Source organism: Chlorocebus sabaeus, chromosome 24 (genome assembly GCF_047675955.1).
Source record: "Chlorocebus sabaeus isolate Y175 chromosome 24, mChlSab1.0.hap1, whole genome shotgun sequence".
NCBI lineage: Eukaryota > Metazoa > Chordata > Mammalia > Primates > Cercopithecidae > Chlorocebus > Chlorocebus sabaeus.
In genome coordinates this window covers 52,168,149-52,183,505 of record NC_132927.1, presented here as the reverse complement: position 1 = coordinate 52,183,505, position 15,357 = coordinate 52,168,149, and the positions used below count along the sequence as shown (strand labels likewise).

The window sequence follows — 15,357 nt, the reverse complement described above, 5'->3', positions numbered from 1 at the left end:
ACATTAGGTCATAACACTTAAATAGGAGATCTTAGATATTTTTAAATAAAAAAAATCGGGAGCTTCTCAAGCCATATGATTGTCCCAAAATACGGCAGTGCTTATTTATCCTATTTTCCTCTGAGAAGGAGCTGCCTTCAGATGCTGGGGACTGGGTGACAGGAGTGTGAAGATGCACCAAACAGCAGAGTCTTGAAATATGAAACAGCCTTTCTGGATGAAAGGTCAGAGCTCAGAGAAAGACAGAAAATGCAGGATGCAATGATATGAAAGAGGGAGGCTAGGGGATGGCCTGGCAGAGAAACAAGGACAGTGAAAGGAATGCAGGAAGAGAGGCTGAGATGCTGATAAGGGCATGGAGCTTGGCTGAGGAGAATGATGAAGGCACCTGGTGTTCCCGATGGGCAGAGTTGAGGGAGGCAGGTGGCCACGCTGAGGAGACTGGCCCACCAGTTCAGCAATTCCCACTGAAACTGGGAACCGATGGACAAGCCTGCTGCCCTAAGAACAGAGGTGGTTAAAAGAGAGAGCTCAGCCTGGGCCTGATAGAAGAAGAAGGGAGACTTACGAAAACAACCACCCCACAGCTCCAAAAGGAGGAGCTTGCAGACTGAAAGCGAAGCGATGACAGACAGTGCCTGGAATGGACTGTTCAATGCTTTAAACCTGTGCCAAACTAACTGAGTAATGTGAGACTGAACTGGTGATTTACCTCAACCCTGGGAGAGATTAATCTGTGTACATCAGCAGCAGAAACAAACATTACTATTTTATAGTGATGAGTATTATTAATACTGAGAAGACCCAATCAAGTGTAATACTTTACAGTTTACAAAGCACGTTCACTTATGGGATCTCACTGAATTCCCATGACAATCCAGGCATCACTTTCCACATAGCAAAATTAGGCTTTGGTTTTGTCAGATGATTTGCCCCAAGTCAGGAGGACCTGTAGCTAGCACCTAGGTCTTCCCATTCCTGGTCCAGAAATAAAATGCATCTCAGGAAAGAAAGAAAAGACAGTTAACTACACAAGGGAACGTACACTAAACTCCAAGAGTGGAGTTTAGAGGAAGCAGCAAATTTGGGGGCAGTTGGAAAAGGCTTCAGGTGACTGTAGACTGGATGAGAGAAAGGGATTACTAAGCAAGAAGGCAGGGAAAGCACAGCGGCTAGGCCTTAAAGGGGTATTCTACCTCCCCAGCCCTTCTACTGCAGCATAGCAGCTGCAAGTGCAATCATTTAACAAATATTTATTGTTGACATTGCGCTCAATGCCAAGGAGCCAATGGCGAGCAAGAAGTTTACTCTGAGACCAGCAGTACCCGGGTTACTTGCTGTAGGGGTGGGGGTGTGTGTCATCCGTTCTTTTGTAAAAAGGGAGAAGTTCTAGCCTCAAGAGTGACACCCCAATCTATGGCAGAAATGTAGGACCTCCAGTTTTTCAAACTGTACTGTGTTCCCAAAATAGAAGAGGACTGTGCCCCTCCTTTGGCAGGTGATCAGAAAGGGACAGAGCTGAAAACAGGGCATTAAAATGGCTATTTCATAGCAGAGTTGTAGTAAAAAGAAAAAGCCAAAAGCCAAAAGGATTGTGTTTAGTTCCTTACTCCACAATTTTATATTTGCCCTCCCAACAGCCAAGCTCCATTGTGTATACTATGCACACACAGTAAAGAAAAAATGTGATATGGGAACACAGGGAGAGTCTGCAAAGTGCTGAAACAGCATACCTGGCAGCTGCTAAAACAAAACTTCAAAGATTTGGCGTCTATGGAAAGCCTTCAGGCAGGACCCCACCCACTCCCCCTGCTAGCCACGGCTTCCCTGGGAGCTAGTACACGTAACCACTTCCGCATGTTTGGCTCTGTTCCCCAGAGTTAGAGCAGCTCTAGAAGCCAGGTCAGAACTTCCAGCCAGGCAGGTGGGGGTGGGGGTGGCTGTGGGCAGTAGGGGAGGGAGGGTAGAGAAGCAAGACTCCCCCAACATCTAGCCAGGGACACATCTCAGAAAATAAAAAGATAATGCTGGGATCTGCTTTAAAAACCCCTTCCTCTCAGTTGGCCTAGCTCTGATAGGTTAAATACTAGTTACACTGAAGCTCTGATCTTGTGAGATTCCCAAGGCATTAGAATATTCCCCTTCCAGGACCACAAATTAGTTTAAGAACAGCATCTGTAGTAAATCTCCAGATCTAAACAAAAGAAGTTCAAGATCTACAGAAGATCCTAAGAGGATATCAACAATGTACCTTTCTTAGAAACTCATTCCTTTTTACTTTTTATTTCACTAACCAAGTTTGGGTCTTTATTACATCTTCCAGGTCAACTATTCAGTCCTGCGCTGTCCAATATGGTAGCCATGAGCCATGTAAGCTCATTTTGAGCTTTTGACTTGTGGCTTATATGACTGAGAAACTAAAATTTTCATTTTATTTAATTTTAATTAAAACTTAAATATACACATGTGGCTCATGGCTACCATATTGGACAACACTGGTCTAGTCACTCATTCACCAAACATTCACTGAGCACTTTGTGCAGGGCACTGTAAGGATACAAAGATGTGTAAGACTTGGTCTCTGTCTTCAAAGAGCTTGCCATCTAATGTAGGCCATAAGACAAGCAGACAAACAACCATAATATAAGCAGGAATGGTAAATGGCACAGCAGAGACATATAAAGGATATTAGAACTTGCAATCCTGGAGTTGGGAGACGGTGGCCTAACGTTATTTATCCCCCGACCCCCACCCCTACACTAACCACTCGGGTTGGAGATGTCAGAAAGTCTGTCCAGTGAAGGACAGTGAGAAGAGAGGACTACTATAAAGAACACCAAATGAGCCAAACATCACAGAATCACAAACTCAGCAAACACTACAACTTATTAGTCAACCAATGTGAAAAGACTGGGGGTAGAGAAAGCACTATCTGACACTAAGCTGTCAAAGATGGCAGATGCCCTTCTACCCTCAAGTATCTTCCAGAAGTGGCTCCTATGACTCCTGTGGGCTGGGCAGGGTAGGGAGAAGGATGAGAAAAAGAAAGGTTTTCTACCATTTCCTTTTCTTCCACACCCTACCTACCTCTGCTCCCCAGATTAGGGAGGGCCTTGTGCTTATAGAGTACTTTTTACTTTGGACAACTATAAAGAACCGAGTAAGATCCAAAAGAGAAGCAACAGGGCCTAGTGACTTGGGAAGTGTGTGGTGTATGTGCACGAAAGAGAGGGACAGAAAGGTTGGAAGGAGGGGCTCTAAGCTCAATGGACAGAGGCTAGGGCTCTTCTCTTTAGTGTTCAGTTCTCTGTGCTAGAAAGGGCTACAAAGATTCATTCTCTAGGAATTAAAATCACACACTTAGAGCTTCTTTTGAATTACATCTCTCAGGAGCATGATTCCAATAGATAAAGAGCAAAATGATGAGAAATCCTAATAAGATCTACTTGGGACATCAGGGAAGGTTGCAGGAAGACTGGGATAAGCTGAGCCCTGTGTGAGAACAGGATATCCATTCATTCATGCTTTTACTTAATATTTGTACATCAATAAGTTCTCACTGTTTACCAAGGCACTGGGATACAATAATGAATAAGACAACATACACTTAAGTGAAAGAGTGATAGAAAGTAAACAGTAAACAAATAGAATAAGTGCTATAGAATTGCAAATGTGAGGATGTGGTGATGGGAAAATATACAAGGCTTATATATTTGGGTTCCAAAATACTATCTTTCATTTTTCATTAGTTATTTTAATGAAAAAATAAAAACTATATATATTTATGGTATACACCATGATGTTTTGGAATATTTATACATTGTGGGATGGCTAAATTGAGCTAATTAACACATGTTTTAACTTACATATTTTTGTGTGTGCTGAGAAGAGTTAAAATCTACTCTCTTAGTGATTTTCAAGTATTTAACACATTGTTACTAATTATAGTCACCATGTTGTATAGTAATAGGCTTACTTTGGATCTGCTGAGTTGGCTGACACTGAACTTATGAAGAAGAATACAAGCAGAAACTGGACTGGGCCCAGATGCAGGTGTTCACCTTGGAAATCAGGCCACAGCTTTTTTTGTTTTTGTTTTTCACATTGTGGTGTGTTGGATCCTTTTCCTTCTTCTTGAAAAAATTTGTTTTAACTACCCAAGTGACCAAAATGTCAATATAGGAAATATTTAGAATACAGAAAACAAATTAGAAAGACTTAGACTTAAGAGGTAGAAGCCTAATTATGCTATATTCCCAACAATTTATCCTTATCAGCAATACGGCCAGTATCTCACTATTTCTCTAACTTTTCTACTGTATCTCATTTAGTTGTGAACTTGGAAGAAAGTAGAATGATTGATGATACTTCCTAACTCCCCCACACCAACTTCTAGGCTTTTATATGAAGTAAAAAACCTCCTTTACGGATATGCCAGCTTGATTTCAGTTTCCATCACTGGAAACTCCAAGTGTTTTGACTAATACATTATTACTGACAGAAACACTCTGTCTGAGTCAGACTGGTTCCCACTTACTATCCCTTGAAAATACCTTAAACATCTTGCATGTTATCTTCTTTTTCGTTCCTTTCTATTCCTTAACCTATCCGTAGCCTATACACCGGGGACTGAATTTAAACGCTACCTTAAACCCTTCCTCTGCAGAGCCTTACCTTTTCACCCAAGTCTTTAGTACCTTTTCTGAATTGTGAACTCATCTGAACCCATATGCCCTTTTAAAATCACTCACTTTGTGTGTTACATGAAAATAAACAAACAAATATATAGGACAGTATTATCCAGACTGCCCTGCTGAACTGCGAACTCTAACTTAGTAAGAGTATGGATTACAATTCTTTGATCCTCTCAGATTCTCACATGGTGTCAAGCACCAAATATATGTGCAATTATCTCTTAAGTGATGAATATCAGCCTGTTGGCCTATCCAAGCCCCATCTACCCTTCCAGATTCAACTCACACCTTTTCTTTTCCATGAAGTTTTTGCCAGCTTCTCCAGCCAGAGTGATAAATTTCTCCTCAGAACTCTCACCACTTAAGAGTTTTCATCTTCCTATTCAATAATTAAGTACATATTGCTTTATGGTACTTGCATTAGTAGCTTTTATGATTAGTAATTTTCCTTCTTGAGGACAGGGACTTGTCTAATACCTCCTTCAGAGCCCAACCTCTCACACTGAGGAGATATTCGGTAATTTTACATGTTAACTTTTTGAGGATAACATTATTGTAACAACTATCGATGAAACCATTTCCCAGCTGAAACATTACTTATTACCAGTTTTGCCCTTGCTTTTGAACATATTTTAACTGACTAAATATTTGTTGAAGAAGTTAACAACACTCTTTTTGAAGCTTATATTTCAAATGTCAGTACTGAGTTCAAGCAGCTAGTAAGATACTTGAGAGTATTCAACAGTATTAGGCAGGGTCTTTCATTTACTTAGTTTTACTTGATGCAACCCAGTTTGAGAAGAATGTACAGTTGACCCTTGAACAATACAGGGGTTGGGGTGCCAATCCTTGCACAGTAGAAAATTCAGGTACAACTTCTGACCCCCGACAAAAACTCAACTATTAATAGCCTGTTGTTGACCAGAAGCCTTATGGATAAACAGTAATTAACACATACAGTATATGATATATGTATTATATACTGTAGTCTTAATAAAAAGTAAGCTAGAGAATAAAAAATTTATTGAGAAAATCATAAGGAAGATAAATATATTTACTATTCATTAAGTAGAAGTGAATCATCATAAAGGTCTTCATTCTTGTCATCTTCATGTTGAGTAAGCCGAGGAGGAAGAGGAAGAGAAGGGGTTTGTCTTTCTGTCTCGGGGGTGGCAGACATGGAAGAAAATCCACATATAAGTAGATTTGAGCAGCTCAAACTTGAGTTATTCAAGGGTCAATTGTGATTTGATTTCCTCTAGCCTTTAAGTATATCCAATTTACTAATCTCTTTATGGCTGCCTTAGCTACTATGCCAGAAAGCCTGCTTTTCTCATCTAAATCCTTTTAAATTATAGTCACATCATTGAGATGCACCCATATTTCGTTCTCACCAAAGACAGTAAAACTTATTTTTAAGATCAGCCAGGCCAGGTTGGGCACAGTGGCTCATGCCTGTAATCCCAGCACTTTGGGAGGCTGAGGCGGGTGGATTGCTTTAGCCTGGGAGTTCAAGACCTGTCTGGGAAACATGGTGAAATCCCCTCTCTACAAAAAATACAAAAATTAGCCGGGCATAGAGATGCACACATGTAGTCCCAGTTACTTGGGAGGCTGAGGGAGAATCACTTGAGCCTGAGGTGGCTCCTCTGCTGTGAGCTGTGATCATGCCAATGTACTTTAGTCTGGTGACAAAGTGAGACCTTGTCTTAAAAAAAAAAAAAAAAAAAAAAGAACCAAGCCAAATGTGTATTGGCTTTGAAGTGAAATTAATACGAATCTTAGCTTGATAATTCATGAAAACCATGAGTTGTCCTTTACTGCTCCTGAAGCATAAGGATGGTCCAAGCAGGACGAGAGTTTGTAACTTATAATGAACACCTGGGCCTGCCATATGTTGTGACATATCAAATCCCTGAGCTCTCATACACTGCCTCTCTCACTAGCTTAGGACACATCACCCAAAGATCAGTTGGCTCCATATTTAAATAAACATTTAAAATTTGGCTTTTCCTAATTATCTTTCTTTACGAGCATTCTAATGATTTATAATAACAATTTTAATAAGTGGGTACTTACTTCACAATATAAATAAATAATGTCAGCCTTAGTATTGTGATTACATATTACTGCTTTCCCTGCTATAATACTGTATTTTACTGTACATGATATATGGCCAGTTGACTCTAAACTGTGTCCCGGTGTAGCAAATACCATATACCAAGCAAGTACAATTTTGTTTCTCTCTTTCAAAAAAAGGGAACTAAGAGTTAGTTACCAAGAGCGTATACCAAAACTTTGTACCACAAAGCAGCTTCTGGAAAAAGCAGCCTTTTATTCCTTTGCAGATATATAGTTCTATAGTTTTCTTTTATGAAAACATAGATACAGGGAGTTTTTTCTTATTAACATCTTAACTCCTGAGACCTTTTAAAAAAGAGCATTGATTTCTTAGCTGTACTGGGTAGGTAATACGCTGAGAGTCTTTTAGCCGCGAGAAGGGCAGGTGGGTCGGATGAGATCTTTAGTTAAAGGATCAGGAAAACTGGCTGGTTTTCCTTCTAAATTTGTTGAGTCAATACTGGGTAAGCTTTAAACATGGATCATCAGTGTTCCTCTATATGAGTCAGAAAGAAGACTGTGTTTCATCACGCCTGTGATCTTCCCAGGCTCTTCCAAAGCTGGTAAACCAGTTAACCTGAAGGGATAGAAGCTGATAGAAAAACCATGCCAGGAGAATTAAACTAAATTATAAATAAAGCAACTCATATAATTTCCTAATTCTAAAAATGGAGTCTCATTTAGCTTAGTGTAAGGAATTCTGTCATATTCAGGCCTCTTAAAACCAAAATAATCATCAATTTTGTATAGTTACAAAATTATAAACAGTTAAATAAAAGAATTATTTGACCAGTAAATAATTTTTGTGAAACTATGGGGTTCTCTTTTAAATCCTTACATACTCTTTTTCAACGTTGTAGTTAAAAAAACACACACGCACAATTTAAAATGTACCATTATAACCATTTTTATGTGTACAGTTCAGGAGTGTTAAGTATAATCACAAAGGTTTTGCCTCTAACAAAGACTCGTGTGTGTGTGCGCGCGCGCACGCTCGGATCCTAAAGAAATAGAAGCTAGTTCATCATTAATACTTCAAAGCAGTGCAGAGTGGAGTGAAAGAGGCAAACTTAACTAGAAAAACTGACACTGGCAAACTGCAAACACTGCATTCCATGCTTTATTCTGACTTGTGGATAAGAAAGATCCACGTTTTTTACTCCTGACACTCAGCCCCAGGTTCCTGAACCTATGCTACCTAGGCCCTGGTATGACGTCCAGCCAGCTAGCTTTGACGGACTTCCTAAGCTTCCCAACATTCCTTTACTAGGCAGAAGCCAATCACTTTTGCTCTTGGCACCAACACTGACAGCACTCAGCTCTCTCGGTGAAGGAGGAACTGTCGAATCTGTCACAGAGCTTGAACTGACGCAGGGTATAACTCTTTAGAGGTTATGTGTCTGGCTGGGTGAGAAAAGTAGCAGAGAAAATTCAGAAAATGGACTCATACAGGCCTTTATCATACATGTACTGGAGAAATCGTTTTCCTCAGGGGAAGGAATAGTTAAGACTCAGGAGAAAGGTGAGGTAAACTTTATGAAAGAGAAGAAAGAGGCATAAGGAGTGAAGTATCACTTCTGCAGAACTCTGAATATGAATTTTTTTTAGTCTCCCCAAAAAAGTAGTTTCTCTTTGATTGTGCTCTTTGGCTGGAAAGCATTGTTTATATAACAGGATAAAGTACAAAATTATAAGCTCCAAACTGCTCCAGAGAAAAGCTCTCCCAAAGCTCGACCCCCAGGATAGATGGAAAATATGAGTGTTTACTGGCTGGAACATCGAGCTGCAATGGAAATTTCAACATTCAGGAGACAGCAGAGAAAAAGGGCCTGCTGAGTAGAAAGAAGCTGACCTCCAACCAAGGGGTCAAAGAAAAAGGAAGAGTCTCTTGTTGGCCCCACTCTGATGCCTTCCCATCCTCAGCTAGAAAGGCTGGATTTCTGTTATCCAGTCCCAGGAGCGTACTGCACAGGGGTGATGGCCACTGTGATCTAAACTAGATATTAAACTAAGTGGTGAACAATACCATATCCCAAGCAAGTTCAATTTTAAGTTTCTTTCTTTCTTTCTTTTCTGGAAAGGGAACTGAGAGTTATCAAGAAACCTACACCAAAAAAGTAAAAAGTGAAAACCATGCTGGCCACTTTCACATACACAACTCTTAATCTTATAACAACTTAATGAGGCAGGTTTAACTATGTGCATTTAAAAAAAGATGGGGAAATTATGGTTCAGAAAAGCTAAGCAACTTGCCCAAGGACAAGGCAAACCAAGGTCTGCCTGACTCTAAAGTCCCTTCTCTTCCCACCATACTGTGCCATCTTCCTAACAGAAGCTGCTGGGCCCAATTCCTATAAAGGTAACATGCTTTTCAAGAAAGAGAAGTATTTAAAGGACTATGTTCAGAATAATTCCCTTATAATAGAGGCAGAGGATAAAAACAAAACCTTGCCATTTGGCCACTAAGTAATTTTTGTGGAACTATGGGGCTCTCTTAAACCCTTACATACTCTTCTTTGTTTGATTGTAGTAAAAACACACACACACATAATTTTAAATGTACCATCTTCACCATTTTTACATGTATAGTTCAGGAGTGTTAAGTGCGTTCACATCATTCTGCAATAGATTTCTAGAACATTTCCAACTTTCACAACTAAAACTCTATACCCATTAAACACTAACTCCCCCTCCCCTCTTCCCCCAGCCCTTGGCAACCACCTTTCTAATTTCTGTTTCTATGATTTTGACTACTTTAGATGTTTCATATGAATGGACTCATACGGGATTTGTCCTTTTGTGACTGGCTGGCTTCACTGAGCGTACGACCCTCAAGGTTCATCTGGGACAGGACTGACTCCTTACACGCCCTTCCTGACACCCTTTCTTCTAATCGTCTATGCCATAAAATTCAGATCTTTGTCATATGCTGCCTGCCACTGCTCTGTTTCATGTGTATACACTCCCTTTCCCTGCCAGACAGTAGCCTCTCAGTGATCAAACATTATGTCTTTAAAAGTCTTTTAGGCCCTACCCAGCACCCAACACTGTGCTGAGAACATGGAATATATACCCTGGAGAGTAAATTCTGAGATTGGAAACTATTCTGTTTTATTTACTGCTCCTCCCCAGCAACTAACACAATGCCTGACATATAGAAAATGCATAGGACATATTTTTAAAGGAAATTAACAAATTCAGTATTTCTGAGGACTGACTGAAAATGAAAAGATGAGAAGTTAGAGACCTGAATCTCCAGCATCATTTCTAAGAATAATCTAAAAGAAGGGAGGAAAGTATTATTAACTGAACTAGAATCATAATCTCTGAAAAATGTGTGCCTTAAACTTATGCAAAGCAGAATACCAAACTATTTATAATCTAATGTTGAATAAGAGGGCAGAAGGACAGGGTGACATAGAAAATGGTTCCAGTTTCCCAAGATTTCCCATTCCTCGGTGGCATTTCAAGTTCATACAGATGTCCTCTAGAGAATGGGAGCTGGCCAGGTGGAGGAGCCCATGCCCACAATGTCTGGTCCTATCACAGAAAAGTAGGAACAAACTCACGGCTGTGCTCTTTCCGCAAATTCCCCCACCTTTCATATCGAGGAACAGACAAATCCCCAGGATGCATGTGTGAAAAAGCCAGAGGTGGATAAAAATAATTCAATGACAAATGCTGGAAAAACACACAAAGGTGCAGGAGCCAGACATTCGTGGGATTCCCTGACAGCTTGATCCACAAGGAAGGGCTGGACTGGAAAAAAACAGGGCCTCAGGTTCCTGCCAAGCTGTCTGAGGCCCTGTTCTTCCCAAATCATTTCAAGCAGCAGCCAAGACTTTACAGTAACCCTTCCATGTCTCACAAAGCAAAACGCACTAAGAACCCACTGAGTGCTCCACACCTAGAAAATCCTCCCTGATGTAGTCCAATTCCATGGAAGGCTGGCAGTAATGACAAGATGGCTCTGCACATCAATTTTCAGCTCCTAATGACTCCCCATGTGCCCCAAAAATGGATAATTAAAAGGCAGCTTGAAAAACCTAATCTTTCTCATTGGCTGAAGAAAAGCTAACATACCCACGTATCAGCACCTAGAAACTGAAAACATCACTTTAAGGAAGAGAGAGGTCATAAGCACTTGGTACCTGCATCCTGGAGTCCCTACTGTATAATTCTAAGTCGGCCTTGCTTGGAGGCACACCTCAGGCTTCTGAACATGTGACTGTATTTGGCTCTAACTACCTTCTCTTCTGGAGAATGGCCTGCAATTAATCTCACTTATTACCTCTGAAAAGTAACAACAGAGGGATGGCTGGCCAAGTCCAACTCCAGAGTGTCTAGGGAACTGCAGGCTACATGGCCAGGCCTCAGACTGTCTGGGCAAGTCGTGGGCTCTTTGCCTTCTTCTCCCACAACAAAGCCTGAACAGGACTCCAGACAGACCAAAGGAACCAAGGGATTTGAGGAGCTGGGCTGAGCTTATACTGACCCAATGGGAGACGACAACCCTGAGGCTACATTTGGGGTGATTTCAAAACAGCGGGAGAAGAATAAGGTCGTTTGATGAAAACTTGTGTGATCCATAAAATTGGGAACAATAGCAACACCATAGGGAAATGAAAAATAACACTATTTGCAGAGTTCTTGTGAGTCACCAGTTTTCATTCCTGTGGCTACCAAGTCAGTGAATTCTCTGACATGCAGAGATGAAAAGTACAGCTAGGAATGGGATTCTCTTTACATTTTATTACAGTTTACAGGGCAGCCCCTAGTTTAGTGAATTATCAGAACTAAACTGGAATCCACTGTTGCTACTGTAGAAAAACTATTCAGAGTACCTTTTATTTATCTAGCACCTACTTCCAGGGAGATCAAAGTGCTTTAAAGGCAATCTAAAAGCTCTCAAAACAGGCCACTTTATATGTAAGTATGCTTACCCAATAAAAAGATTAAATGAATAGCTTAGGGTCACTGAATGTCAAAACCAGTAATAAAACTCAGATCTCTAAGCTACAAATCCTGCATTCATTAAACTTAGTCACCCTTACGACTAAAGGAGGAACAACAAGAGACTAAATATCCACAAGACAGTGACTTCCCAGGTAAAAACGGAAACCAGGATACTGGGCTGCGCAGGTTGTATGCTGCAGGTCTGGCTGGGGCCTACATCACAGCCAAGTCTGAAAAGACCTCTGAGAATTCACTCAGGGCTCCCTTAGGGTGGGTGCCTCTGGGAATTCCATGTGGAACTGGGACTCTCAAGCTCAGGCTCCAGGCAGTCCTGGCAACCAGAGGTCACCTGGGGGCAGAGGAAAATGTCCCAGGGCTACCCTGAGCTGAAATGGGACTGAAAACTGGCTCCTGTGTTTGAGGAGGAGGTAAAGAGAGGGCTGCTGTGGGTAAAAAGAACTCGAAAAGGAAAACACCAGGGGACTTTGTGGGGGTTGCTTTTTGGCTGGAATGGGTCAGAAGTCAATCGTGTAATGCACCATGAGCATTACTGCAGCCTCATGGGCAGTCTGGCTGGGAGAAGGCCACTCACAGTGCTGAACCTTAGGTCCTGGCACATCCTTGACTGAACTCATCATCTTTCATCTCACTATTAACAAGTGCTACCAAAAGAAAGCTCTAAACCCAGCCACAATTTTTATTTAAAATGTTTTCCCTCATTCCATCTACAAGCATAAAAAGTGCTAAAACTCAATTTTTCCAAAATGTGTGGTTTTAACATTTTGTTTACAGTAGGAGCAATGCCTGTAGCCTTGTCATACAGACATTATATCCAAAATTGCAGTGAAAATGTCTTCCATAAAAACAAGGCTCTGAATTTAAAATGAAAATGGAATATCTGGAAATTTTTTTATGGAAAATAAAGCTCTATGGTATAAACAGAATTTCTTATTTACAACTGATGTTTTACAGCAGACTTTTCCTGGGGAGAGAACCGTGTGGAGGATGCTCTGCCTTAAAAAGTCCTGCCTCTTGGTCTTCGGCTCTTTATAATTCTCAGTTCAGATGATTCTTTTCGCCCTGACCACAATGATCACTGGTATGAAAGACACTGTACCACAGGAAGATGTAATGTGCTTATATTTATGCTGCTTCCTGGGCAGAGCTTCTGCTTCCCAAATTAGTTCCTTAATAATTCTAACACCAATAGATACTCCACCAACAACTAGGTATTTCCTCCATGCCCAAGTCTTTAGTAACCCCTCCAAATCTCAGGGCAAAGCAGCATACTAAAAGGCAGAGGCTGGAAGTACTGGCATGGGGTGTGGGGGCTTGGTTGGGCACCTGTCGTAGAACTTCTTTGAATGGAGGGAACAATATCTCAGCTGGTCAAAATACTTCATTGTAACAGTCACATTTCTCTCTAGCTCATTCGACTCAGGAACTGATGCAATTTAATCCATACTTAATAGGCACTAAAGCAAGATGTGCTGGAAATCCATTTCTTACGTTTTTGTTTTTGTTTTTATTTTTTATACAGGGGTAATTAAAACACACAGCAAGACCAGAATTCAATAGAGTGGTTTCTTTTTTAATTTGGAAGTTGCTTACATGATGGCCAGAAGCTACTTGGATTTTATCTATAGCCACATCTCTCAACTACATGAAGGAAATTTCCTTCCCACTTCCCAGATGAGCATTGTTCAGGGAGGTTGTTTGAGTTCAATTATATGACACGAGATAAAAAAGTAAAAAACAAATATGTCCTTCAAAAGAACAGAGTCTAAAGTTACTGAAACACAATGTAGTATAAAAAAACTATAAAAAACACAAGGTATATAAAAAAAATTAAGAGACAAGGACAAAGTGCCAAAAGTTGGCACATTAAAATGTTGACTATAAGCAAGGATTACACATAGTATAAATTCTCGCTCTTTTATCCCAAGGTGATTGTCTTAGCTATCTCAGAAACATCCTTTTCATTTGATATGCCTGAAAACTGTCTTACAAATAAAACGAAGCTCTCTTAGGTGCCAGAGCATCGAGGCAGGTGAAGAAAGGGCATAAAGCCTTAGTGCTATCTCCATACAGAACTCAAGGTGGGAATGGCTTGCTTGGGACAAAGGCCATCCCTGTGTTACCCAAATGCTCATTGCAGGGCCCTTCACATACCTGCTTCTGGGAGGGCTGGAGTGATTCTCAGGAGCTTGAGGGTCCGACTGCACCAACCATGTGGGGCCACTAGGGCTGATGATGGGTTGGAGGGTGGGGGGAGTTGAAGCACTGCTTCTGTTTATGATGCCAGTGGCCAAATTCAAGTTTGTCACCTAGAAATAAAGCGAGGGAAATGACCTGACTTTACAGAGTTTTTAAAAAGGATCATTAACAACATATAGGCAAAATCAAGTCAAGACCAACAGATGCTGACCCCTCTGAGCTGAAGCTGTGGCTGTGATAAAGGCACCCAGGAAGGAATGGCTCCTGTGCACAAAGAGCAGAAGTGAGGGTGGTCAGTGTCAATGTAAGTTAACAAGCATTTATGTTGTTCCTACTAAGTGCAGGGCACTGGACTGTGCTGGGTGCTATGAAAAACAAAGACGAGTAACCAAAACAGCAAGAATCTACTGAGTAGACAACGTTCAAAGAAACTAGGTAAATTAGTTTTTCTGCCCTTGTTTCCTCATCTGTATGTTCTAAATGCTCAGTAAATTTCAGTTATAAATAACATTAATTATTATAATGCACGAAGAATCCACTGATTTAGAAAGAAAAAAGATGGTTAAGAGAAAAATAGTCGTGGACTTCAATACACAACACAACGTACAAAGGAGGAAGACAATTAGTCAATTAAACATGTAAAACTAGTCATCATTTCTACTGGTAAATGTAAATTATAAGAAAGACATGCAAATTACAAAGAAATGCAAGTTACAAGACACCATTTTTGCATATCACTTTGGTATACAATATTTTAAAAGATAGTATCCAATAATGGCAAAGGGTGAAAATAGGTACTTATACTACTTGTGTGAAGATAAATTGGTAGAATCTTCCTAGAAATCAATTGGCAATATCTTATTAAAATATATTACAATATGTGTACACTTGGACACTACAATCTAGCTTCTGGGAACTAAACAACAAAACAATTGCAGATGATTAATGACAGGTGACTATCATAACAGCAGTCAATATTTATTAGAACTCATTATGCGCCAAGCTATGTGTAAATGAGTACGCTGCACACATCTCATTTAAATTGCCACAAGTCTGTTGGTAAGTACCATAATAATACTCATTTTATAAGAAGGAAACTGAGGCCTATGATTGCATTGAGGCCTAGAAAGAAATGGCAGAACGAGAATTCAAACCATAGTTTTTCAACTGTCAGTCCCCAAAGCCCATGTTCTTACTCACTACACTATACTGTGAATACTGAAAATCAGGCATTGTTTTCAATACTGAAAAAGGAGATCTAAATGGCTAACAATATTTTTAAATAAATTTTGCCCTAAGTAAGACATTATTACATATGCATTAATGTTTTTTGAAAAACAGGCCGGGTGCGGTGGCTCACGCCTGTAAC

General features: G+C 40.4%; 1 protein-coding gene across 14 annotated transcripts in view; it reads right to left on the bottom strand.

The window, feature by feature from the left end:
• The window catches only part of TTLL5 (tubulin tyrosine ligase like 5), a 293,345-nt gene that overhangs the window by 123,088 nt on the left and 154,900 nt on the right, over window positions 1–15,357 (bottom strand). For all 14 annotated transcript variants that reach the window (XM_007987329.3, XM_037984298.2, XM_037984299.2 and 11 more), the window contains one exon: window positions 13,944–14,098. In XM_007987329.3, coding sequence (XP_007985520.2) covers window positions 13,944–14,098 — 155 coding nt within the window. The remainder of the gene's footprint in view (window positions 1–13,943; window positions 14,099–15,357) is intronic.